The sequence below is a fragment of the Pezoporus occidentalis genome, unplaced genomic scaffold (genome assembly GCF_034315485.1).
Source record: "Pezoporus occidentalis ecotype Australia unplaced genomic scaffold, CSIRO_AGI_Poc_V1 ctg50, whole genome shotgun sequence".
NCBI classification, from domain to species: Eukaryota; Metazoa; Chordata; class Aves; order Psittaciformes; family Psittacidae; genus Pezoporus; species Pezoporus occidentalis.
This window is the reverse complement of record NW_026915836.1, coordinates 2,918,751-2,944,669: the sequence shown is the minus strand read 5'-3', so window position 1 is coordinate 2,944,669 and position 25,919 is coordinate 2,918,751. Positions and strand designations below refer to the sequence as shown.

Here is a 25,919-nt window from a genome sequence, read left to right as displayed (position 1 = left end):
ATCTGGGCCTTGCTGAGCTATCCACTCTCCCCACAGCTCTCTGAAGTCTGTGTGGCTCTGTGAAGTCTGGAGAATGTGGCTTATGGGTTCAGGAAGGTTGACCATCTCTCCACTGCACCGAGCCCCTGAGACAAACCTCCTTGTTTTTGCAGGCAGCTTGTCAGAAAACTCTTCTTCATAAATTGACCAAGCCTCTGTTTTACAATGTTAGGTTTTTGTTCTCATCCTCCCTGGTGAAAGAAACTGGCTCCTCTCATGCTTTTTGTGATTTCCAGCCAAAATTTATTCACAGTATGGTTTTGGGTTTGTGCCAGCATGGTCCATTAGCAAGAAAAGTTCTTTTTCACTGAGCTACACATTGCAATCAGATGTCTTCCTAGCCTCCATTTTGCCAGAATAAGTGATCGGAGCTCTCCCGGTTTCCTCTAACACAATCCATCTAGAAGTCTTTTCTGCCTCTTTGGGTTAATTTTTCTGGAGCATCAATGACTACAGCTAAGTGCCCTTTTCCCCCTGATGTTTGACTGGGGCCAGTGAGTTATCATGCAGCACTCTGATAGTACTAGCAGGCCAAACACCACCTCCTATGTGTTGTTAATACTAGGAAAACTAATCAGTAGAAAGAAGATGGTGGGCTTAACCACCGAATTTAAGGACTTCTAATAGATTCGGTTAAAACAGGCTGTAAGGGCCCAGCTTATTGTGTGGCACTTCTTTGTATTCATTCGGTGATAACACCAGGATCAGGAACCAGAACACACTGGACCCCATGGGTAGTTATTAGGTGCCCATATGCAGTTTGTAGATGGGTCTGAAAGAATCGATACCCCTAAATGTGTGATGTTTGGTGGCTTTCTGCAGGGGCTGGCCACACTGGGTTCCTTTCAGAAAGTGCAAACTCTCACCATTCACTTATAGGAGATCTACTGTTCATAAGAGACTCCTTCCTATGGCCACAAAGCTTATTTTTGACTCAGGTTGAAGCAGGGGTTTAAGCATAATTAGACCCTGCATAACCTTAGGCAGAAGTGTAATATTCCGTATGCAATGTGTTCCTTTGAACCAGAACAGATCAACTGCAAAAGGAAGAGGAACAGCATCAGCTTCCCTCCTTCACAGGCTCCAGAATTACATATATGTGATGTTTGTCAGTTTGCCCATTGCAATTAGAAAGATTTATCACAGTTACAAGATCCAGCCTGGCCACTTGCATTAATTACCACCAAGAGCACCCTATGGTATCTGGAGAAGATACAGAAAAAAGATGCATGCATTCTGTGTCAGGAAAGTAGAATAAAATGGGAGGTTTGAAGGACCTGGAATAGCAGCTGAGGACTACAGCTATTGCTTCTCAAGAAATGCACCAGGCAGAGGGATTAAAGGAGAAGTTTGCCTCTGCAAAAGGGAAAGTTTCTAAAGGGAAAGGTGGGCAGAAGCTAGCTACTCTTTTTTTTCCAGTTACCTCAGGCCAGAGGCAGTGGATATTATTTAATAAACTGCAATTCAAGTAGAGCAGTCTAATTACCAGGTTGCACTAAAAAAGTCAAGTCATGCTCTTTGAAAGAATGAAAATCTGAGAGGATTAATTGCCTGTGAAGTGCCTACAAGAGAAAAATATGTAATATTTGTAAAAAAGCCCAAACCCCAGAGCATTTGTTTTTCCCTGTTTGTGGGATCCTAATTTTGAGATCGTATTGCAGGAGATAGCCCAAAACTGAGAGAAAAACATGAGAATCTGCCTTATGTTTGGAAGGAGCTGTATTAGTTTGCCAGGCTGCAGAGCACTTCTGGATAAGAATGCAAGTTGCAGAAAGAAAAGAGGTGATAGCACTGTAGACTGGGCTGACAACCAAGTCTTACTTAAAGACAAAATGGATTCACAAAGTAAAACAGTCGCTTCAACAGCTCAGTTCTCATGTGGAGTGAATTTGCAAGAAGCAAGGTGGAAGTTTTCACTTGAAGGAAAAGATGGGGAACTAAACAATGCCTGGTCTTTGATAGAGCTACTACTCTGGTAAGAAACAAAACTGTCTGTGGGAAGCTGTACCTACAAGGAAATTAAAGGTAAGTATTCTGCACAACAAAGCAGATTGTTCTGTGGAAATTGCTCACACAGAGTGCTATTTCAGATGACTGAAATGCCCCCTTGAACAAGAATGGAATTGTTGTTGCTTGTAAATTGACTATTGATACCCAGTTCAATATGAAATCTTAAGTCAATTTGAATACAAACGAAAAAGCCCAGGTTGTGCAGTGACAAACTCAGTTCAGCAATAGCTGTGAACTAACTAAATACAATTGCGAAGCAGTCTCTTGAAAACATAGAGTTTAATTTATTGTTGAGGGAGACAGGAGCTGGAAATGCATGTGGTACTTCATCTCACGGGGAGAATGTATAAACTAGAAGGCCAGAAGCACTTGGAGGTAGAAAGAAAAATGGCTTTTAAGAAACCCAAACTATAGCCAAGATATAGGCAGCAAACAAAAAAATAGAAGGCAAATTTCACAAAGAAAATGAGATTAAAACAGTCACTAAGTTGTAAGAGAACAGTAAGGAAAAGGTAGCAGAAAGATCAGAAGTTGTTAAGCGTACATTCATGAGGAAAGAACCCTTCTATCCATGATCATGACATCCATTATATATTTTGGAAATCTGAGAAACACATGTCCATTACAAAGGAGGAAAATGTCCCAGTTCCCTCAGTGCACATTTCCAGTTGAGCACACAGAGAGCTGAACCACAGCCTGTTAAAAACTCCTCGTCCACAGAGATCGCGCTATGCAGTGTTGTCAAGTCACTGTTTTCTAGGCCCCTTTGATAAAAATGGACAGGACAGCACTTTTCCACTTCAAAGAATTAATGAACTAAAGAGCAGTTCATAATGTTTAGCATATATATACACTATTGTAATGAGGCCAATACACACGGCTTACCTAGCTACACATAGAAGTCTAGTACTGGAGAGAAAATTCATGGTAAGGACTAAAGAAATAAGTCCCTTTAAACAATTGGCATGCCCTCCATCCTAAATTAACGGTGGACTGTGTTTTGGCTTGGGTCATATGTTGATTTTGATTATGATGGGTAAGTGGGTTCCTGCTGTAGTTCCACTTTACCCAAACCCAAGCTGTGTACGCTTTTGTTTTCAGGTACACTTCTTTTAGTGTTTGTCTTTTGTGCTTTCCTGCACTTGGTGTTTTCTGAGAGCTGTGCTCTGCTGAACACCCACAGAGAGTTCTTAAGCAGGTCGACTACTTCTGGTCATGCTATCTCTGAGTCCTTCCCACTCTGAAGCAGATGCAGGCTGAATGCCACTGCTGTATTGGGGCAAGACCCAGGCATGTGCTGATCCCTTGTCCCCTCACCTCTCAGACCCAGTTCCCATGCCAAGGAAAGCTGAAGCCCAGAACCTGAGCATGAGCCAGGGCATGTTGTAGCCGGGCGTTGGTCTGAACGCTCTGTGGAGCAGGACCCTGGGGCATGCTAAGCCATGCATGGGAACATAAATACAGACATAGCCATAGATAATGTGGGAACTGAGTGCCTGTAAGTTTTCAGGCTTCCTTTGAAGTCGATGGGAATTTTCCTGAGTAACGTATGCATAAAACTGGAATAAAAGTGTTCAGTTTTTGGCCTGTTAGGACACGGGTGCCAATAGTAAATGCTTTATTGCTGAAATCATAAGAAGCTAAATACTTGGGGAATTAAGAATACACTACCCAATGGCTTGCTGGTTAAGGCATTCTTAGGGAGGTAGAAAATGTGGGACCAGATCTCCTCCCCTGTCTCCTGAGCAGATGCTTCAGCTACTTAATTCAACTGAGTACTGCCTTTTGCCTCTTTCCTCTCTCCCTTTCCTCCATCCCTTCTCCCTTTTTATTCCATCCTTGTCAAGTACTTGAAGAAGCTCACCAAACAACATCTGGAATCTGAGGTGCAGTTGGATCCTTCCTCGAGAGACTTAAATCCCGGTGCTTGACAGGGTTTAGTACTCTTCCTGTAGTGTTGCCCTGAGGCTGGTTGATAGCAACTCCTGGAAGACCGCTGTGAGTTCCTCTCATGGGTGGCTGACTTTCCCCATATGTTATACAAGGAGCTCAGGCTCTAACCATATGTTATAACTCAGGCTCTAACTTTGGTGTACATCTGTTGTGGTTAACCAAAGCTAGATGCATCGCAGCAGAGCATAGTGACTCTTAAAACTCTGTGTTGCCTAAGCCCAAAGCCCATAACAGCCAAGGCAAAATCACAAGGGATAATAACCAAAGCTGAGCTGACTTTATTTACAGTGGTGTAATCTAAGTCAGCAAGATCACGTCAATACATGGTAACTGACAAGATGTGAATCTGGAGTGGAAGAAACACCAAATCACCTGCCCTTGTCCTCTCTTACTGCAGGCAGCTAGACCATGTAATTCCTTCCATAAACTGGTGACCCTCCAGCCTCCAGCTTGACTTTTTACATTCAGTAGCATTAAATTGATATGAGTCTAAGGAAAGTACAGTTCCAGACTTTACTACTGCAACATCTTGTAGGTCAGTATGTCTGTAGTAAGGGGTCCAGAGTATGCTTACAGTAAGATAGAGAGTCCATGCTGCAGGTCAGAAAGTCACGCATCTCAGTGCCAGTAGTCTGTTCAGCTAAGTGATAGCTCTAGCTTTGTTGCATTATATGAATGTATAAACAAGTTAATTAAGCTATTAATATTTATTTTAGTATTATAAACTCCTTATGATATATCAATATGGTTTTAGTATTATAATAATAGTTAGAACTTACAGCTAGTGTACAAATGTGGTATGCGTGGACAATACAGATGTGTACCTATGTAAAATGGGGTATGTTGAAGGATGCATTGCTGTTGGTTTATCAGTAATACATATCCCTTTAATGTTATTTACTTTAAGAGAAAGGTGGGTTTGATACTTTAAATATAAGTTGTGTTTTTCCACATATAGCTTTCTGTTGAATATTCTAGACAGCATCTACTGTGCATATACTCTTCCCTAAGTGGTCATTTTGAGTGGCTAATAGGTCAGCAGTTATTGACAGGTTGCTTTCTTGTCTAAATATAGAGGAATGTGTGTATCCTTGTACACAGCGGGTGTTCGAGTAATAATGAAAGTGATTGATGATAAAAAGCTTTCTTTCTACTCTTCTGTCATCAACAACCAATTGGGATCAAGAGAACACTAGGACAGAAATTAATCTTCCTTCAGTTATTCTAAACAGTCAACTGATGGGAGATTTCTTTGATCTCATTCAGTTCAAATTGATTAATTCTGCTAATTGCTCTGTTTGAAGTGAGTTAGCAGGAATTTGCTGCGTGTTGCAGCATCCTTGATGGTTTGTCTTCTTGCGTGCCAAACAATTGAACTTGGGAAAGAATTTGAAGGGAGGTGTTGTCAGTGTACTGTTTTCTGACTAAGACTGATGATGACTATTAATGATAAATATCTGTAGAGTGATCAGATGTAATTTGTTTCTATACTTGGAATTTCCATTGAAGCTGTCATTGGTTAAAATGCATAAACAGTCCTTGGAGCAGGAACTCGTGTCTTCCTCCTCCAAGGGAATACATAAGCACAAAAATAGGAATGTTTTCTCTCTCTGTCTCCCTCAGTCCTTTACCCACCTCATGAATCCTGAATTCTACAGGAAAAACTGGATTACATTAGAGCTCTTTAATACCTCCTGGATTATGGGATTGTCATAAATTTAGGGAGGTATGTCTGCTGAGTAGGTTCTGATTAACATTGATAGTGGAGGACTAATCTCCTACCTGGAGTCTGTTTTTTCAGTAAGCAGGCTAAATTTTACAAGATGGATGAGACACTTGGGCTGCTTGGGGCTGTAAGAATCCACTGACATACACTGAAGGATTTGCTGCACACTGAGGAGATGGCTGCTTGAGGTTTGTCAGTCATACCAAAGTCCATCTTTGCTCTAACTAGCTTTCAGTCAGAAGTGAAATTATTATACTAAGAAGTTAAGATTCAACCATAATAATAAAAGAAATATATCTTGAGAGAGGTATGAGAAATGAAACAACAAAACGTGTTGTAGATATGTCTCATTCTAGTTAGGCTTCAGGATGATTTGTCTTTCTCATGGAGCTAGTAGGCACTTAAACCAAAATAACTTCCAAAGTAATTGCCACTGCCCTCTGATGCTGGGACACAGTTTTCTGCTGCATCCTGCCTGCCACAGGTTGGTCTTTGCAATATAAAGATGCCTTTGGAGTACCCTTCTGTGATAGTGTGGGCTCAGCTAGAAGTCAGCAGCTAACTGACTCTGAAGAAACCTTTTATATAATAGGGAGGAAAAACAAGCTCAGTACTTGCTCTGGGCATAAACAGATCATTTACCTGTTCCTGGTAAAGCTCTTTCTGCTGGTGGCAAGGGAGGTTAAACTAAGCACCCCTCTAAGTATATTATTATTTATAACACTGAAGAGTAAACCTTATTTTACACAATATGTGAGAGCAAAAAATACAGCTCAGTAGTTATTTGCTAGAGACCAGGCTCAGACACAGGACAGAGCACTTGAGTTCAGTAATGTGTTAGGATCAGGGATTTCTATGCGTGGCTTGCTGGAACTGGGGAAGTCTGAGTGACAGGCTTTCTCCAGGAAGCTGAAATGTGGAGTTAAATTCCTTTATGCAGAAGAAAGAGAGTCCTTTTTCTCTTCATCCTGAGAGAGTCTTCTAATCATTGCACTATTGCATAAAATCTAGTGGAGACTTCTATTTGTTTTAAAAGCAAGTGGTAATCATCTCTACGTTTTGCATGAAGTTTATTCTGCTGGACTTCCAGAAAAGCCAAATAAACTCCCCTGAGGAGATAAGTAAGAAAGGCTTATTTTCTGGATCAACTGGGTAGAAGAAAGCCATTAGTGTTGAGCAGCATGGTAGGAAGTGTATTTGTGTCCGGAAGCAGAAAACTTGCTAAAACCCACCAGTGGTGAAAACTGAGCCAAGCAGAAATGTAAAGAAATAGTGGTTTGGGAATCCCAATTTTGCATATAGGTGCCTGTGTCCAAGTCTAATACCACCTCTGTCCCCTGCATTATAATATAGGAAAATCCGAAGTAGCTGACATAGAGGTAACTCCAGAACTGGAGGCAACATGTACATGCCATGGATGTGCTTAGCATATTTGATTCTAATTCCCAAAGGGCTCCTTTTGTGGGGTTCTGCTGTGGCATACAGGTATATCCCAAATCCACCACATCTGGATTTTCTGTATATTTGCTAGCAAGATGCAGGACCTACTCCCTGGGACCCTGTAACTTAGGGATATTTTCTCCACAAGTCTACTTTATTAGTATTGTGATTATAGCTGACTTTCCCAAATATTGGGGGCCATTTCTTATGAGTGAGAAAAACCATCAGATCTTCCCTCTAAAATAAAGAAAGAAATATGCAATGGGCCCCCCCCAGAATCTGATATAAATGTTTAGCCTGAGGCTTCCTTACTCACTGCTTTTGTTGCATTTCTTCTATTGACATGCTCTTCCTGGATAAAGCCTGAAGTAATCCCCTTAATATGTGAAGTTGTTAGGAGAGAGAACATGAAAAGCTCAGAAAGCAATAATTTCGGGAATTGGTTTCCTTATGGCTTTTCTATTAACTTTTCTTGGCAATCCTGCTTCTTAAATAGGTATCCTCCCATTTTTAACAAAAAAACCCCAACTGAAAGTTGACATAAATCATTTCAGGGATTATGCTATATGTGTTGCCAATAGAAGTAATTCAGAAAAATAATCATTTTTATTGAAGAATACCTTTTATACTGGCATAATAACTTTTTATAAGCTCACTTTGCACATTTATGCGCTAGAGCAAGTGATCTTTTTTGGCAAGTGATTATAAAAATGCGAAGTTGTGGAGGATTTTAGGAATAGGAAAACCTTCATGTCTAGGCTGCTAAAATGCCATGGAAATTTCCCCCTAATGATTTTAGCTGGTTTATGTAAAGGGGTTGTATAAAGTAGCTCTCTCGTCAGTCGCTGTCCTAAGAGTGTCTGGTTCTATTTAGTGCCTGGGGTATTTACATCTGGGATATGTTTTTATTTGCTATACGAAGAGGGAAAGTGTGGGCCAATCTTCCCCTATATTTTGTAGCTCCATTGTCCTTGGAGCCAGAGACCAGGTTTTAATGTTCCCTCTAACAACTGAAAATATACCAGGAAATGGCCAAACAGTGGCTCTATTTCCTTGCATGCTTAGCATCAGTGGCACAACGCAACTGAAAGACTTTATTTCTAGCAAAAACGTGAAGATAGATTAGCAGATACATGAAGGCTGCAAAGATGAGTATGAACCTGTAGCCTGTTCTCCTGCCAGCACCATCCATAGGTGCCAGCCCAAGATTAAGCCACCAAGCCCAGAACTTCAAGGTCTACTACACTTCAAAGAAAACACAGGGGAGAGTGTTCAAAGATGGAAGTGTTGAGCGATGCCAATGCACCATGCATCTGAATGGTAGCAGTTTATGCTTCTTGCTGTCCAAGCACCTTGTGAAAACTGGGCTCTGGTCACCAAGCTTTCTGCCTGCATAGCGCTAGTGGTTTCTTTATCACAGCAGAAAGCTTTAGAACAAGCTACATAATAATAACAATAATAATAATAGACTACCAAATGGTGTCTTTCTGTACAAACTCTGTAGCATCTTTTCCAGATGTAGCTGAATATGCAAAGACTGCCAGAAAATGGAGAAATGGAGTCTTCTGTGCACATTTGAAAAGAATTCGTTGATTTTGTTGCATTTTCTTTTATGGCTACTGCCATGTAAAGCAAGCCTGGTGGTTTTAAACCAGAGATGATACTTAATGTTCTCCTTTCTCATGTCCTCATTGTATACTTTATTTCTGCTAGCAAGTTCTTTCATTATCCCTGCATGATGCTGATTTAGGGCTATTTTCTCTTGTCTTTATCTGGTTTGTTTAGTTCCTTCCAAATTGTATTTGTGGATTACTCTCCAGGAATAGCACAAATGCTATTTTAGGTGATTTCCAGTGTCCTCTGTAGTTTATTTTATTTACAGATTGTTGTGCCATACGTCTGTTTCACTATTTCCAGAGTTCCCTCAAATGTGGATGTAGTACTTTCCAAATATAAAAATCAAATCCTCAGCTCCTCAAGACATAGTTTAAAAGCAAGCACTTGCTTACTTACTCAAGGAAAACTCCCTTTAGCATCAGCATGAACTCTGGCCGTTCTCTTGTCAGCCCTGGTGTGTGCAGTCTCATACACAAGCTTTTTCTTTCCAAATACACCACGCTTTTTTCCAGCCTGCAAAGACAATACTGAGATCAGGTTTCCACCCCATAAGTCATCCAGCAGCACCATGAAAATCTATGAGGACAGTTGCATGCTTGGTCCTAACGGGTGTGTGGAGAGCCAGATATAGAATCTAGATATTTCCATTGTCTGTCTCCTGTTTGGAAGGGACCACAACCAGCAATAACGAAACACAAATTACAAACCAACAGTTTTGAAGAACATTTTGATGATGACAGAAAACCATTTTGTAATCATCCCACAGCACCACTAGTTTTCCCTCGAGGAGATCAGCAATTCATAGTAGTAGTGCATTTTTCCTATGCATGAATAATCCGTAATAAAGGTGACATATGGCAATTCACATTTAGCATTGATGAGAAAGGCATTGAAAAGTTGGTTATAATTGCTGCCTCCGAAGCTGGCCAAGCATAACACATTTGTGAGAAGCAAATATGAAAAAACAGTGGCAGAACATGTAACAGATAAATCCCATTAGGTCCAGTAACATGACACAGGCAGGGGGGAAACCCACGGGGAGATATGCAATCCAGTAAAGAAAAATACACATTCACAATATTAGTTACAGCACCAAATACTTTATGGGTTCTAAAACAACTTCCCACTTCTCTGCACATGGATAAATAGATAAGAATTCCTAGCAATGGAAAGAATTAGAACCTAATTAAATCTGGCAGCTGAGCTGTATGAAAATAGATGGGCGCATGTAAACGTTTTTTCTGGTAATTGATGAGGTGAGAAACAATGGCTTTTCTGAGGAGCAAATAATTCGTCACACTGGAAGGCAGACACTCATGGTAGATGTAATAGCTTGCTGGTGAGGTAAAACTCATTAATACATATTCTAGCTGCAGCACATATGCTTAACTCATTTGAAAACATGAACTAGAATTGATCACATCATTTTAAATTGGACTGCTTGAAGGTTTTACTACTTTCAGAGGCAGATGAGGGCTGAGTATCACTTTTCTGTGTCTCCTGCCTCCTGCCTTCTTGATGCTGGTGGTGGGCTGGGTGGGCGCAGTGTCAGCATGGTCACGGTGAGCAGCCCTGTGTCCTTACTGCCTGCAAAGCACATGGTCTGTCTTCTCAAAGGAGAAGCAGAGTGTATGCCATTTCTCGCTTAGTGTAAATTTCCATAGCAGGATATGACTAATGGTTTAATGGCAGAATAGAGTAACATGGCATGGCCTTAATGTCATAATTATCCATAAAGAACTGACAGAGATCTTTTAATGTCTCCAAAGAAGTCAAGAGACAAGTAATTTGTAAGTCCCATTGAATAAGTAAAATGAGCCTTAAAATTAACTTACTGAATAAGTCTGGTAGTATTTCTGCTGAGCTCTGTTGTAATAGAACTTAGCTGTAGTAAAGAATTATCCTTGGCTGTAACTGGGTGTATGGTTTGGCCCATTCTGAAAAGAGGCAGAGGTTTCTCACTCACATCATGAGGAAGTGTCGTTTGCTTTAGAGGGGAAGGTGCTGTGTCCACTGCAAGACCTGAAGCCTGTAGTGATGCATTGTTTGATCAAAGGTGCAGATCCCCTGTGGCAAATTAAATAGGTGCCTGCATGAATACCTTCACTGGAAGCCTTCATAACAGTCCTTTGGGAACGTAGAAATCCTTGACAGCTAAATAAGAGTGAAGAAGGCTGGAACCTGTGGCACCTCCTATTGTGCAGCCAGTTAAAGAGGAAGAGCATTTACTGCACCTAGAAGTGAGGGTTTAGCAGGAGCCCTTTGCTCCAGCACAAAGCAAGTGCTCTTTGTGGCCTTCGAAGGAACTGCTCCTGCAGTTGGAAAAAGGAAAAGAAAGCGATAGCATCAAGGGCACTTTGTGGACTCTTTTTAAGTTGGTCTTTCAAGGGTGCTATTTTCTGGAATAACTGTTTCCTTACAAGAGTGCTCCTGTCCTATTGAAGCTATATTTAGATCATCTACAGCTGTTATTTGTATGAATATGTGATTGCTATGTTTATCATGCAACTCTGACTTCCTCTGCATGCTGCATGCCTGACTCTCTCGGTGGAGACTACTTTTAACATTTCAAAGAGTTGAGCAGCTTCCAGCACCCACCGTCTGTGAGTAATGTGGCCATCCCAAACTCATGCCAATACAGTTTTAGACAGCATTTGACAGTCTTCTGCTTCGTAAGTCTTACTCATATTAGCATGAAATACACAAACCTGCATGTACTTAATCTTACAGGCCTTTTTTCTTTCCTTTTTAATCTGTTCAGATAAATCTCTTTGGCTCAGCAGCAAGCCCATTTGCTTGCAAGGTTGGAGCTCTGTGTTGCAGCCTCTTTTACTGCTTAATCTCATCCGTGTTGGTTGGTGGTATGTTTTGCCAGTGACACACTGCATCTGAGTGTGTTTGTTTAGTAAAGCTCAGGCCTGATGCATCAAACTGGTCTGTTCCAAATCTGAGGGCAAAATGGTTACACACACTATTCAAGCAATGCGTGGTGTACATTGCAATGAACATACTGGAGGGCATGACTTCATAGAACAAATGCTGGGGCTATAGAAGGTCTCCAGAAAACAGGAGCTGCTATCCACGGTCACTTTTGTTGTACAGCACTGGCTTTCCTGCTGGATTTGAAGATGTCTGTCATTAAAGGTGACTGCCGTGTGTGGAAGTGTGTATCTCTCTGATAGAAGTGAGAAAGCACAGCTCAAGTCCAATTTATGTAAGCGGTTGGCTCCAGCTGAGGATTGTATCTAGTGTGACAATAGGTGGAAAATATCAGCCAAGTGAAAGTAGGCATTGGAGATATTTACTAGATAATGAATGGAAATAATTACTTTCACAGAGACAGCTCTTCAGCTGTTAAAGGGAAGGCACCAATGCAGTTGTTCCTGGAGTGCATCTCAACATGCTTTCTGCCCTTTGGGGTGGAATACCTACATTTAAGGGCTGGTCCAAACCCTCCTGAAGCTCTTGGGAAGCTTCCCACTGATTTAAAATTATAGGCAGTAAGTCTGACCCTTTTTCAGCTTTTAATAATAATTCCTACACTCAAGTAAAAACAAAAACCTTGTTCCAAATATTTAGATTGCTAAAGAAAGGCATGTAGTACAATTTTCCACAATATTTTATACAGACACAGGTCAGCATGGAGGAAAATGTTCATGCCTGTTTTCCCATAGGGTAACAGTTAAGAAATATTTTCAGGAGAAAGGGGGAAAGATGATGTTTTTTTTTTTTAATTGGAATAAAAAAGAAAGAGGCATTAAAATTTCTCACCTTCGGGAATCCTGTGTGCAGGGGAATATCAATAGGCAGGAGCGGGCATTCCACCCTTGTGTTGTTTGAGGATTGGGACTACATTGGTGAAGTGGACTGTATGACTGAAGGTTTGCTTGCAAAGGTTTAGTTGGATTGGGCCCAACAGCTCTTCTAACTCGACAACTTCTTTGTTGGTTGGTGGTGATGGGGAGCAGTGAGCTCAACCTGAAATAGCAAAAGCAGCTTCCTGACCTCTGCTGCACCCCTGGAGATACGTGAACACTCTGGGGAATACTGGCCTGATTGCTGCTGCTGAAATTGGAGTCCTAAGGAAGTCAGAATTACACTCATTTGTATTATGTCACACTGATATGGAGAAGCGTTAAAATAAGTGACTTCTAAAGTGTTTGCTGATGGTGCTGCTGGTTTAAGCATGATTATAGCCCATTAAGCACCCCATGTATGACTAACTTTGGCCATTTTGCAGTTACATCCTCAGCTTTAAATGCTTGTGCCCTGCACCCGTTTGTTATAGGCAGTAATTTTGTAACGTGTTTGCAGAGACTTTTTACAGAGTGGCTGTGGGACCAGGCTTGGGATTCTCTTGGCAGATCCCCTTCTGTCTTTTAAGTGAGTGTAGATGTTCATCACCTCGGTGTGAACAACCGATAGTGAGATGACCGGGAAATCGGGGAGCTAGCCCGTGGCAGAGGTAGCAAGAGCAATTTCAGGCTTTTTAGTGTCAGAAACCACAGCTGAAGCAGCATTTCTGATGGATCTATCAGACTAAAATGGAAGGAGGCGGGACGCCGGCGGTGCGTGCGATAGGAGAGCAGCTACCATCCCTGACTTCCAGCTCCCACCTAGTTAACTCCTTGTGTTAAAGCACCGCGCTGCTGCTGATCACACGGGTTAAAAATCAGGCCAGGCCGGCAAGGAGGGAGCCAGGGGCCGCTCGTCCCCCACTGCCGCCGCCGTGACATTTCCTCCCGTCCCAAAGTTCCCGGGAAGCCTGGCGAGGCGCCCGCCTGGGGAGTACCGCAGGCAGGTCCTGCCTCGCCGGAGGGGCGGCCGGTGCCTTCTCCTCCCTCCCGCCTCTCTCCTCGCTCGTTTCCAAAGGCGAGACCCGGGTCTCCGCAGGTACCGCACTGCCTCCCCCCCGCCTCCCGCCTCCATCTTTTTCCCCGCGCCCCTGCAGCATCTGCCCGCTGCCCGGGCCGGGCACGGCACTGCCCCCGCTGCCGAGGGGGGGGGGGGGGGGTGCGGACGGGCGGAGGGGTTCGGGGAGGTGTGTGTGTGGGGGGGAACCCGGCTGCCCGGCGCCCCACAAAAGGCATCGCCGGGCTTGGGCTGCTCCGTGCGCTCCGAGCGCCGGAGCACGCAGGGACACATTGCCTCACGTTTACACACTGCCTCGTACGGACACACCGCCTGCACAGATACACTGCCTGCACAGACACACTGCCTGCACAGAGGCACTGCCTCACATACACTGCCTCACACACGCTGCCTCACACTCACTGCCTCACGCTCACACACACACACTCCGCACACGATGTGCGATGCGCGATGCGCGCCGTGAGGCACCTCGCACGCCCCGGGGCCGTGGGGAGCCGGCTGGATCCGCGCTGCCAGCGAGCCCGCCCTGCCGCTCCCTCTCCTCCAGACCCATCCGTCAGCCTCTTCCCCTCGGTCAGCTCCTTCCTGCCTTTTCTTCCTTTCTTTTTTTTTTATGGGTTTTATATATATTTTTTTTTTAATTTGCTCTAACTGTATCTACCCAAGCCCTGAAAAAATGCCTGCCCGTGGAGCGAGGAGAGGGCACCGGGTCGGTAAATAAGAAGTGAGTACGAGCACAATGGCGTGCTTCCCCGCTCCCAGTCCTGCGGATGCTGCATGCGCCCCTGCGCGGGGAGGGGGGACCCCGGGATGCTCCCCGCACCGCCGCGGCGGCCCGGGCCCCTTTGTACCTCGCCCGGCTGCTTTCCCTTCCCTTCCCGGCTCCGCACCGCGCCCCGACGCGGAGCATCCCTGCCGGCCCCAGCTCCGGGCATCACCCGGCGCGGTGGAGCGGCCGCTGCTCGGGGGCGGTGGAGCGGCGGTGCCCGGTGCCCGCTCCTTTGTTCGCCGCCGGGCGGGTCGGCGCTGCTCCGGGCGGGCGGGCGGCGAGATCGGCGGCCCCGGTCGAGTGGGAAGCGGGGAGCGGCCGCGGCAGGGAAGCGTCGCGTCCCCCGGCACCGTGTGTGCTGGCTCGGAGGGGCAGAGAGAGGGGAACGGGGTCCTCCGCTAAGGTGTGGGGCGCCGGGAGGGGGGGGCACCGTGCCCGTCCTCTGGGTGCCCGTGGGGCAGCGGGAGGCGTGACCGTGGGTTGTGCGGGGTTCCCCATGAGCCCGGGCTGGAGGCCTGAGCCCGCGGGTGTTCAGGAGCCACGCACCGCCGCCACCCGTGCTGGGGCCGTGTCCCACTTCGCTGGCCTGAGGGAGTCTTCCCTCAATTTAGATGTGGGCTTTTCCCACCGGCAGCTGGGAGCGTAGTGGCGGCCGTTCAACATGTACTTGTGTTTCAAAGCACTTCAAATATAGCCTGTGCGGTCACCTGCTGGGGCCATCTTCCCACAGGAGACCTTTACCTGCGCTTGATGTGGTGGGTTTGTTTTTAGTGCCCAGAGAGTTGCTGGTAGTCACATGGATTACTGAGGTACTTGACAGCGCTCAGCTGCTCTTTTCCTAACCCGGTGGGGTTAGGAAATTATTTTATGTCAATAAAATACTTTTTTAATGTATAAATGCTTAAATAAATGTATAAATGTTTGACTAAAGCATTATTTTAAGTAAATAAAAATGCACACTCTAAAATACGGGTGACTTTTCCAGTAAGTACACATATGGTTTACTGTTCTGTTCTGAGAGGTGTAACTGATACGCAATTAACACTTCAAGGCTGGTATGATGGGCAATGTATTGTTTTTATGGTCGTGTCTGGGGAGTTTGGATGTGATTGTGTTCTCAGAGAGCATTTGTCTGCACGCAGGACAAAATAGAAGAGGGAAAGAAGGATTTGTATGCTTCTGCTACTTCTGCAATGCCAAAGTAGAGCACAGCTGGAAAGCTGCTTAGCAGTGCTTAAGAGAGCAGCGAGTGTAAAGAATCTCTGCAGCAAAATACCACCTTACAGTAGTGTAATGAAATGCAAGAGTGTAGGGGAAATCTGCAGTTTGGAAATGGTTGAACATCATGAGGGAGCAGATGCATGTAGAAAACGTTGCAGATGTGTGTGTGCGCTTGTAAAATGGATCACACTAGTCAGAACAGCAGGTTTGTTGTGAGGAGCCATGCGATTTAAGGGAAAGATTCAACAGTTCAAGAATTCCAGTTAGAAGCGACCTTGGCAAGAAGTTCAGTTGCTGATACCCAAGTGGGGCTGTAAAAATTAACTTCCCTTTTCTGTTTTGCCAGTGGCGGCACCTGACTTGCTGGATCCGAAATCGGCCACTCAGAACTCCAAGCCCAGACTATCCTTTTCCACCAAGCCTACCGTGCTCTCTTCACGGGAGGAAAGTGATTCGGCCATTAATGTTATGAAATGGAAGACGGTCTCAACAATTTTCCTGGTGGTAGTGGTGTATTTAATAATTGGAGCAACAGTATTTAAAGCCCTGGAGCAGCCTTATGAGACCTCCCAGAGAACCACCATCGTGATTCAGAAGCAGACGTTTGTATCCCAGCATTCCTGTGTGAATGCAACCGAGCTTGATGAACTGATCCAGGTAATCCCTACCGAACCTTTGTCGCCATGGCTTAGAGGAACTAATTATGTATGGCAGCACTGCTGTGGTAAAGGGGAAAAGCTTCATTAGCAAAGCTCTGGGTTGGCCGAGTGATGTGACAAGTGTTAAGGCCAGAAGTTGAGCAATAGCATTTTCATGCAAAGCCTCATGGTTGAAAGACTATTGCTATTTTTAGGTCCAGTACACTCGGTAGACAGGCTTTTCACTGAGGCCTCCCATTATGCTAATTAAATGATTATTCATCAGCGATATATATAATTAATAGTTCACAAAGGAATTGATCTATCGATTGTGCCTTGCTAGGTCTGTCAATGTTTGAAATGCCTGATTCTGAGGAAGAAAATACACCATCCGTTGCCTTAAAAGACTTCTAATTTACTGTGATTATATCAAGCTAGCTTTCCTTCCAGCTGTATGTCTCTTCTCATTGATTTTGTTTTAAGTACAGGAAAGTACCACGGCCTTGATTATTTTGATCTTAGATCTCATTTTTTCTCCGCTTCTTAAAGGCGCATCCACAACTGATGGACATTGGTGTGTTCCTACTAACATGACTTTACCCTTGCAGATCGCCTGCCTTGGAACCATATGAAATATTTACAAGAACTAGATCTAGAGCATTCTGAGACCCCCTCTAACTTAAATCCCATGCTCTTATGAATATCTGGTTGTACTGCAGGGGGCTGTCAAATAAATGTCAGTTCTGGGGATAAGACAATGGAACATGAGGCTGGAGTGACCAGTCAAGAGCTGGAGAGGACTGACCCTTCATGAACAACAGCCATGGGGCCATCTGGGTTTGCAGAGCTTGAGATGGGACAGGGGGGAGCTGGAGAGGGGTGGTGGGCATCCAGATCCTGGTTACTGTGGACATGGAGAGCAAAGCTTCCTGGAAGTGGCTTTTGATTGCAGATATGGCTGAGAGTTTAGAAGTTGATTTTACCTCTCTAGACCAATCTGCCTTGAGCATCAGCAGGGACACCTGAGTTTGTTCAGTTTTAAACCCAAAGCACCCGATCACTTTTATGGTGCACTACTTCTGAACTTTAAAAGCAAACTGGGGAGATACCTTGTGTTTTGTGATTTCTCCCCTGCCTTGTTGCTAAAATGCGTTCCAAAGCTGCTACCCTTTAAATCACTGGCAGGCACCTCCTACCTCCCTGTGTCCTGACTAGGGATGCCTGAGGAGGTGGTGTTGATACTGATTTCTATACTGTGTAATAACTGTGTTTCAGTGGGTCTACCAGCAGAATGTGAGATAATCTTTCAAACACATTCTGATTAAAACAATCTCTTGTAGCTAGTATAAATATCCCCATGTGAAATTTTTAGGTCAGATTCTATACTTCTGAAGATAAAAATAGAAGTTTCAAAGCAGTATTATCTCGCATCATCTATGAGATGGTCCTTAAGGCAAAAAACTGTTGAAATTTGCTCTGGAGTGCTTAGATATTTTAGCAGTTATGATTCCCTACCCAGAAGCACAGACTGGTAATAAAACCCCTCACTTTATCAGCATTCAGTGCCCATTTGATGTTCTGTATAAACTAAATGACAGTTTCAGTGCAACCATCAGAGCACAAGTACCTGTATCAGCATTACCTCCCATCTTCACTAGCGATCTTGGTATGACCAGAAGGGCACAGGCTTGTGAAGCAGAGTGGGGGGGGTGATGCAGCCTCCCACAGCACATGGATGTGAGAGAGCTGTGGGAAGAGTTTGCTCCGCTTGTTGTTGGGGTAAATGAAAAACTTCATTTCCTCTTGTTCCCATCTGCTCCTCTGTGAAGATGAGCACCACTACTCTCCTTTTATGGGAGGAGAGCTGAGGCATAGAGAGTTCATTTGGGTGCCTTCCTTCATGCAGGAAAAGTGATAACGCATTACATCAAGTTGTTTAAGGGTTGAGAATGAAGTGACTCGCCTAAAGTAAAATCAGAAAGCAGTGGTAAAAGAGAGTCTCAAATCCATTTTCCCAAGTCTAGGCTGCTGTCTTCACCATGAGGCTATATTTCTTCCCTACTTACTTTGTCACAGAAGCTAAATTACTGGAATACATTTTGTCGCCCTGGGTTTATGTCTGAATGCCGTTACAAGATAATGCAGTGTTTCTGCAGTTTTTGTTGGATGTCTCGACAAATAAAAATAAACAGTGTGTGTGAGGAAAAAGTAAATGATATTTAAGAATTCACTGAAAGCTATAAAACTGAAAATTAATATGTACTAGTGTAGTGGGAAGCTGGAATGATTAGTGTGTGCAAGGAAAATTACAGAGCTTACAGACAGTAATGTCTTCTTTAATCAAGAACTTACCTTGAGTCAAGCTATAATAAAATCCATTATAAACTTTTCCTTTTGAATTTAATGTTCTGGGAAGCCAGAAACTGGTTTGGCTCTGGTTTGGGCTAGTCATTGCTCAAAGTACTTATCATGCTAGGCTTTTTCAATCTTCCCAACTTCTGATAGGCCATTTCATCCTTACTCTGACTATCCCAAGGTTGCTAACCAGCAAGACAATATGTGGTGGCTTAGTCAATGTGCAGATTAGGGAGACTAGTTTGAGAGCACAAATTCAGCTAAAAAAGATTGTCCAAGAGGAATGAAAGTCCAGTTCACTACCACCCAGGGGCCATCCACTTTCCAGCACCATTGTTAAAATCTCCCCTTTGCCACAGAGATGATTACAACACGGAGTTGTGTGTATCTATAAACGCACAAAGGATAGGGAATTTTCCCTTCCTGCCTTTTCTATCCTTATTTTATCTCACTAATCACCAAAAGCCTTCCTGGCACAAGGATATATATGCCGTTGCCAACTTTTCGGCACACATGGCTTTATTCCCTGGGTTTTGAATTCCTGAAGTTAGGTATTTTCACACTGACTGTGTAGCTCCTCTGGGTGTACTCAGTGAAAGTTATACTCTTACAGACTTTATATGCTTGGTATCCATGTGAAACATGGGGCTATGGAGAGCTGCTATGCAGCATAACAAATGTGCAAAGTTAATGAGTTCTCTGATGATGACAGCCTCAGCTGCCTCAGAAAAATGACCTGAGTTTTGCTCATCAGTTTTCAGCCCAGTCCAGCAGCATTGTTTGTGCATTGACAAAGAGATGGTCTTCACGACCTTCTCCATCTCTGACTTTCATGGCCCAGTGTTGCAAATCAATTTCAGCCTAAACCACTTCAGTTACTTGTTGCCTCGCTGCAATAAAATACACCTGCAATGGGCAACTTCAGTGTATGACCCCGAGACCTGCTTCCAGCTACATCATTCTTTCCATGTCTCTTGAGCACTTCTATTTAGTACCGTACTTAAAATGTGCAAAAGTCACACAGAGAATATCTGTATGTCCAAGAGGCCATTTTTTTCCCAGGCAATTTCAAGTCCTTTTGCTTGTAGCCTGAAGCCAGTATCAACAATATTAAGTGAGTCACTGCATGCTGTACACAACAGTGCAGAGGTGGGCAGGGCACAGCAATCAGTGGTAGTACATCGAAATCTACAACTAGAGAAATGTCCTAGGAGGGAAGCTTGTGAACGTGCAAACATTACTTTGGTAAGTGTAATGAGACCCACGAGCTGTGCATGGTCTGATGTTAAACATCATATTTTAGTTTCAGTTGGAAGGTCTTGAAAGGATCTCAGTTATTAACAGATGAGAAAACGTGGATTTGCTGAAGGTTGCATATAATATCCAATACGTTGTAAAGCTGTAGAAAGGGATATGCCCATATACTTTGCTACTATTCCTTCTTTTGAAAGAGGAAGATCTCTTGACAATTAATCATGGCTGGTGTTTTGTTTTCTCTATCCATGCCTGCTCTCAACTTGCCCCTGCCAGGTGGCAGAATGAAAGACTCAATGTAGTTCAGAGTGTGTGGATTTTATGTATATGTGATAAAGTGCATAAACCTGATCTTCATTTACACGAAGGATATTTTACATCTTGCATGTTACAGGTTTTTTCCCACTGCTGAGGTTTGTATCTGCAGAAGCTAACAGGAACCTGGGAGTAATCCAGCTGTCCACATGCAAATGATAATAAGCATTAAAGAATTCAAAAATTCCCTAATTAGGGAATGTGTATCAAATTATTTCAATCCAGTTCTAGCTCTTTTTTAGTATGTTGACTTCCCTATAACAAGCTTGCTGCTTAACCATTGGAAATGTTGGAGGCAGTTTCCAAACTCAGATGCACAAAGTGTATTGCCAAGTACCCAGAAAAATCTGCTCTGTTTATGGGATCCTTATGCGTTTATGGAATGCTCCATCCCTGGCGGTGTTCAAGGCCAGGTTGGACAAAGCATTGGGTGACATGGTTTAGTGTGAGTTGTCCCTGCTCATGGCAGGGGGGTTGGAACTGGATGATGTTAAGGTCCTTTCCAACCCTAACTATTCTAGGATTCTATGATTCTATTATGCATTTATGTGTAAGAGACCTTGGGTTACAGTGCTGATGTTCAGGTTGCACGCCTGTCCTCCTGCACACATGAAATCCACGCATGTACCTTCATGTCATCTTCTGGGGTTGTTTGTCTCTGGGAATGGGTGAGACTGACTGAATGTAATACCCAGCAGCTTTGTAGGGTTGTCCTTGTTGCTGCTTCATGCACTTCATTCTCTCTATAGGGGATTCTATAGAGGGAGTGGGTGTATGAGATAACAATGAACCTGCTTTCCCCCTATCCAGAACTCATGTTGTTCCTAGGAGGTAGGGCTGTGTTCAGCATTGTGCATTGTGGGATGTCTTGGCAATGAGAGACAAGTATTTGTCCTCCTGCCAAAGAGAAAGCTGATTAAAACAAAGATAAGTGTTTTTTGTGTAAATATCACCAATTACATATGGCTCAGCAGTTATTTGTTTTAAAGTTGACCTTTATAAACTGCAATGGAAAAAAAAAAAATCCTTTTAATCCCCAAGCATCAAGTTGTTTAATGTATTATTTTTGCATATAAAATTTGGAAATAAGAGACATTTCAGATCTGTTCTTTTAAATATCTAGAGTGTCCAAATAAGCTGGTGTGAATTATTTTAGTTATCTTGGTGAGCTAATTCTGAAACTTCAATGAGTTTTCAGGTAAAGAGGCACTGGAACCGAAGTTAAGAACAGAAAACACCTCATTTCTGGTTCCTTCAGTGGAAATATCCTTCAAATTCTGAAAGCCCTAACCAGTGGAAATAATAATATCACCCTAAACAGTATTTTAATGTGTTCCAAGTGCTGTTTGTGATCAGTTTTGTCTTTTAAAGCCTTCGTTTTGAAATCTGAGCAAGTTTCAGGGTGCTGCCCCAAGCTGTCTCAGCACTGAGGGGCTCCTGTAGAGTTTTAAGTCCAGCCCCTTTTTAAGGGATGCGGCATCTTCGGACAACTGAATGCCCACAAAAATGTGCTTGCATTTAAAACATGCAAGCAAACAAAGATTGAATGAACTGCCAGGGTTAGCTGAACTGACCTTGATCCCACAAGTTGATCTCCTTGAGTTCAGTGTGAGCTTGCGGTTAGCATGAGGAGAAAAGCTCCCCATGCTGGGGCCCACTGTCATGTCCCGTGCCTGTTTTCCTCTTACGTTTGCATCATCTGCATTCTCCCTTTTCTTTCCATTAATCTCTTAGACTGTGAATGAGACCAAAATGTGTTTTCTTTTAATCTCCCTTGAGGAAAAATGTGGGTTTTTTTTTCTTTATCTCTCTTGGGGGAAGCCTGACACAGTTGTGAATGACATGGGAGCAGTGTATCTTTCATCAAACCGGCATCACCGGAATGTCACTGTGATTTCTTATGGGATTAATTTAATGTAAAACAAATACGTGTTTTCTGTAGCTTCATTTTTATAGTTCCAGGTAACAAGTTACATTAAGTTGCACTTCCATCAGGAGCTTACTTTGTGTCTTCTCATGGTGTTTTTACAACTTGCACTGGAGCCCCAAGAAGCTAATTTTGTGCATCCTCAGGAATATGCTTTTTATTTCAGCCAAATAAGCTCCTTGAGCTTAAGTGTCCTCTAAGCAGGAACTTTGTGAGGGAGTTGGAACGGACCAGTTTAAATAACTTCTTAGCTTCTCCCTTTTGCAGTTTCTTCCAGCCTCTCCCAAAGGAAGCAAGAAGCATCCCAAATCTGGCTCCTGACCTGCAAGCAGCAGGTGTTTATGCTTAAAGCCTTGAAAAGATTGATAGACCAGCATAAATGGATGCTGCGGCCTATTTTATTTATTTATCTGGGGATTCCAAATACCATTCCATCATTTTTCCTTAGGTACCTTCTGCATTTCAGATGTGAAGCTTATGACAAACTGCAAATACCAGTAGCAGAGCTGCCCACTGGTGTATTCAAAGCAACATGAAATGAATGACCTTTAAAGCAGTTAGAACATGAAGCACAGGAACTGTGGTTTGTGCTGTTACCCTATGCATGTGTCTGTCCTCAGTAAAGTGTCTGCCTGTCGAAGTACTTGAGCTCATGTGTGCTTAACTTTAAGTGTATAGGGTTCCTAACTGGTGCAGTAAGAGCCTGTTTCTCTCGTCCTCTCCCTGAGTCTGTAAGTCTAGTGTTCCTTTCTGCTTCACTCTTGTGTAAAATAAATGTTCAGATGCTATTGTCTCTTTCTACAGTAACCCCCCCCAAGTTCTATGTATCCCCAGATCAGAGGGATATTTAATACTATAAATAAATATAAACATTAATATAAATATTACTATAAATGTTATTATAAATATTTATAGGTCTCACATAACCTTACCCACACCAAATACCCACATGCTGTGGTCAAGTCTGGCTGTGCTGCAGATAACCTTTGGGTTATGTGCACTCCTTGCTTAGGATTGTTCCAGTCCTACCGTCCTCTTACAGGGAGATCCCCTCTTCTGGCTCTGCACTTATCTCCTGGAAGGAGGGAATTTCTGTTGCCTGGGAGCATTCCCTCCAGTGACAGGACAGCTCCCCTCTTCACTTTCCTGTGGTTCTTTTCTACGTGACTAAACCAAAAGGGATTCATTTAGGCACAGTCTTTATCCTTCACAAGCACAAGGGCAATGCAGACTTTGGGAAGAATACTAAATCAATTCTAACTGCCCTTGTCACTCCTTTGTCCAGACAGGTTGGTTTCTAACTTTTGGGGATGCTTCTGGTGTTGGGGCTCTTAAATGATACATGCACTTCAGATGAACAGTTTTACAGGACCTAGAACCTAGCTAGCTTGAATGCATCTGAATGACAGCTTTTGTCTTAAAAAGGGTGGCAGATATGACTCATTAGTCACTCAGTTTTGCTGAGCAGCTGTCTGCATAATTCTTCCAGTCTTTAATCTCAAGAAGCAAAGAAAAGCCCTCTTCCCTGAATGTGCATGTATACATACATATATATGTATGCACACGCAAAAAACTAATATATATATATAGACTTTTTAATGCGTAGCTAGAAATAGAAATGTGTTTCAATATGTTTCAACATGTTTCAACATATTTTTAGTTCAAGTGGATTGTGAACATAGGGTGAAAAGAGTTACTGAATTCGTCAATGTGTTGGGTGCTAGTCGCCAGTGCAGATTACAGTCATGTTATGCAAACTAGAAATCAAAACACAGAGTCACAGAATTATAATGCAAACATCACTGCAAGCTCTTCCCACAGCAAGGCTTGAAACCATGTGCTTTTGGAGGCTGTCGAGTTGTCTGCTAAGTGTTAAAGGCATCCTAGTTTGCCTCTGAACAAAGAACTAGGATTTCCATTCTTTGTAGGCCAAAGCTGGAATGAAACACAGGTCTCATGCGGTAGCCAGGCCATATGAGAGGTATCTATACTGGAAAGTGAGAGGGTTCTCTTTTTAAATGGACAGTGAAGAAGGATATCCAGGCTGAGAAATGAGTTTCCAGAAACGTTGAGGCATATCTGACTCTTTGACATTGCTTGTTAAATGATTGCCAGGCAGCACAAGCTAACTCCTGACAAGGTGGGTAATGAAAGACTGCACACTCTGTTTTTTATCAGAAGCATAATTTAAGATGCTTCTATTTTTATCTTTGGATAGAAAAGCTGAGAGTAATGAAGTGTTGTTTTACATCATTTCGTAAAAGCCAAGGGACTGGAAGATGGTACAAAAGCATGTATTCAGAGCCTGGTGTGAAACAAGGAGATGAGCATCAGGGTGACTGCTTTGACATATACTTGTTTCTGCCTGACCTCTGTATGAGACAGCAGTTGACTACCAGAGGCTAGCCCTCTCAGTTTGTAACCTCTCCATATATTTCCCCTTGCTTAGTGGATGTAGCTCTATGGCTTTTGTCAAGTTCTCTCCATTGACTCCTTGCAGGGTCAGAGGACCAGAGGCTGCAATCTCTGACCGAGGAGGATTGTCATCTGTTTTCACAAAATGACTGTGCTATCTGAGTGGCTGGTTTGTAGCTCATTTTAACATAAAAAAAAGCCACAAAATTCCATGTCTTCATCTGCAAGGGTAGCTTGGTGTGGCCTCAATGGACAGACATCTATGTGAATGCAGGGATGTGATAACACAAAACTGTGCAATGCACCTGATCTTGTTGAAGATCCCTGATCATTGCAAGAGGGTTGGACTAGATGACCTTTGAAGGTCCCTTCCAACCCAAACGATTCTCTCTGTGTGATTTACCATAAGGGATTCTAAATTATATAGGAAATGAAAACCTGACATTCCATTCAAATGAGATCTTATATTTTCATTGTCCTTTTCCCAGTGTTCTGGTTTCAAGCAAAAGAACTACAGTGTAAACACAATGCTTATGTGGTTTTGGAGCTCAGGTCCTGTTTTGGAAAGCAAGGCAGGTCATGACTGGCCTATCCACGCTGGGCTCAAACGTCCCTGCTCTTTGATGCTCTACTAAAGCTAATTCCTGAATATGGATATAAAACTGGGTAGTCTGGATGTAGTAGAAGTGAGGACTTGTACTCAGACACAGACACAACTCATGCCTATCCTAAGATATAGTACAGAGCTAACCTAAAAATCCATGTAACTTAAAAAATGGGAATGGACTTCAAAAATATTTAAATATTTGAACATTTTATCTCAGTTCTTTTCACTATCAAAAAAAAACCCCAAATTTTCACCATTCTAAAGACAATTATAGAAGAAAAACATTACTTTTACTGTAACCGTATATTATTATGCTTAAAACCATTGCACATAGAGACCTTGATTGTGTGCCATGTGCTGGGTGACCCCTCCTCTGCTCAGTCCTCAGCCTTCTTATATGAAAAAACTAGTAGACAAAGGCTCTGGAAGGGGGTAAGGCAAGTGGAATAATCTATGTAGTTTAAGAACTGAAACCATCCACATCCCTATTCTAATGCTGACTGGTTCTGTAGTGCTGAAGTGAAACTGATTTTTAAGTCAGAATTTAGTTTGTGTGTGGAATAAAAAGAAAAACAAGAAATATTGCCACTAGGGCAGTCAGTTAACATTAATACTGTAAAGTAATTCTCTAAAAGTCAAGAAATTCCCATGTTAAGATCACACAAAGTGTTTACAGGATGCAACATATGATAAAAGTAGAGATTGTACAGTGCTTTCATGATTCTAATTGTTTCAAGGCTCAAAATGCACAGAGTTACTAT

At 43.0% G+C, this 25,919-nt stretch overlaps 1 protein-coding gene across 4 annotated transcripts in view; it reads left to right on the top strand.

The window, feature by feature from the left end:
* Positions 1 to 25,919, top strand: part of KCNK2 (potassium two pore domain channel subfamily K member 2) — a 128,493-nt gene that overhangs the window by 34,888 nt on the left and 67,686 nt on the right. For 2 of the 4 annotated variants that reach the window (XM_062637029.1, XM_062637033.1), the window contains one exon: positions 15,994 to 16,304. In XM_062637029.1, coding sequence (XP_062493013.1) covers positions 15,994 to 16,304 — 311 coding nt within the window. Of the gene's footprint in view, positions 1 to 13,441; positions 13,679 to 13,854; positions 14,231 to 14,323; positions 14,382 to 15,993; positions 16,305 to 25,919 lie in introns of those variants that run through there. The other 2 variants (XM_062637030.1, XM_062637032.1) reach the window with 2 other exon arrangements.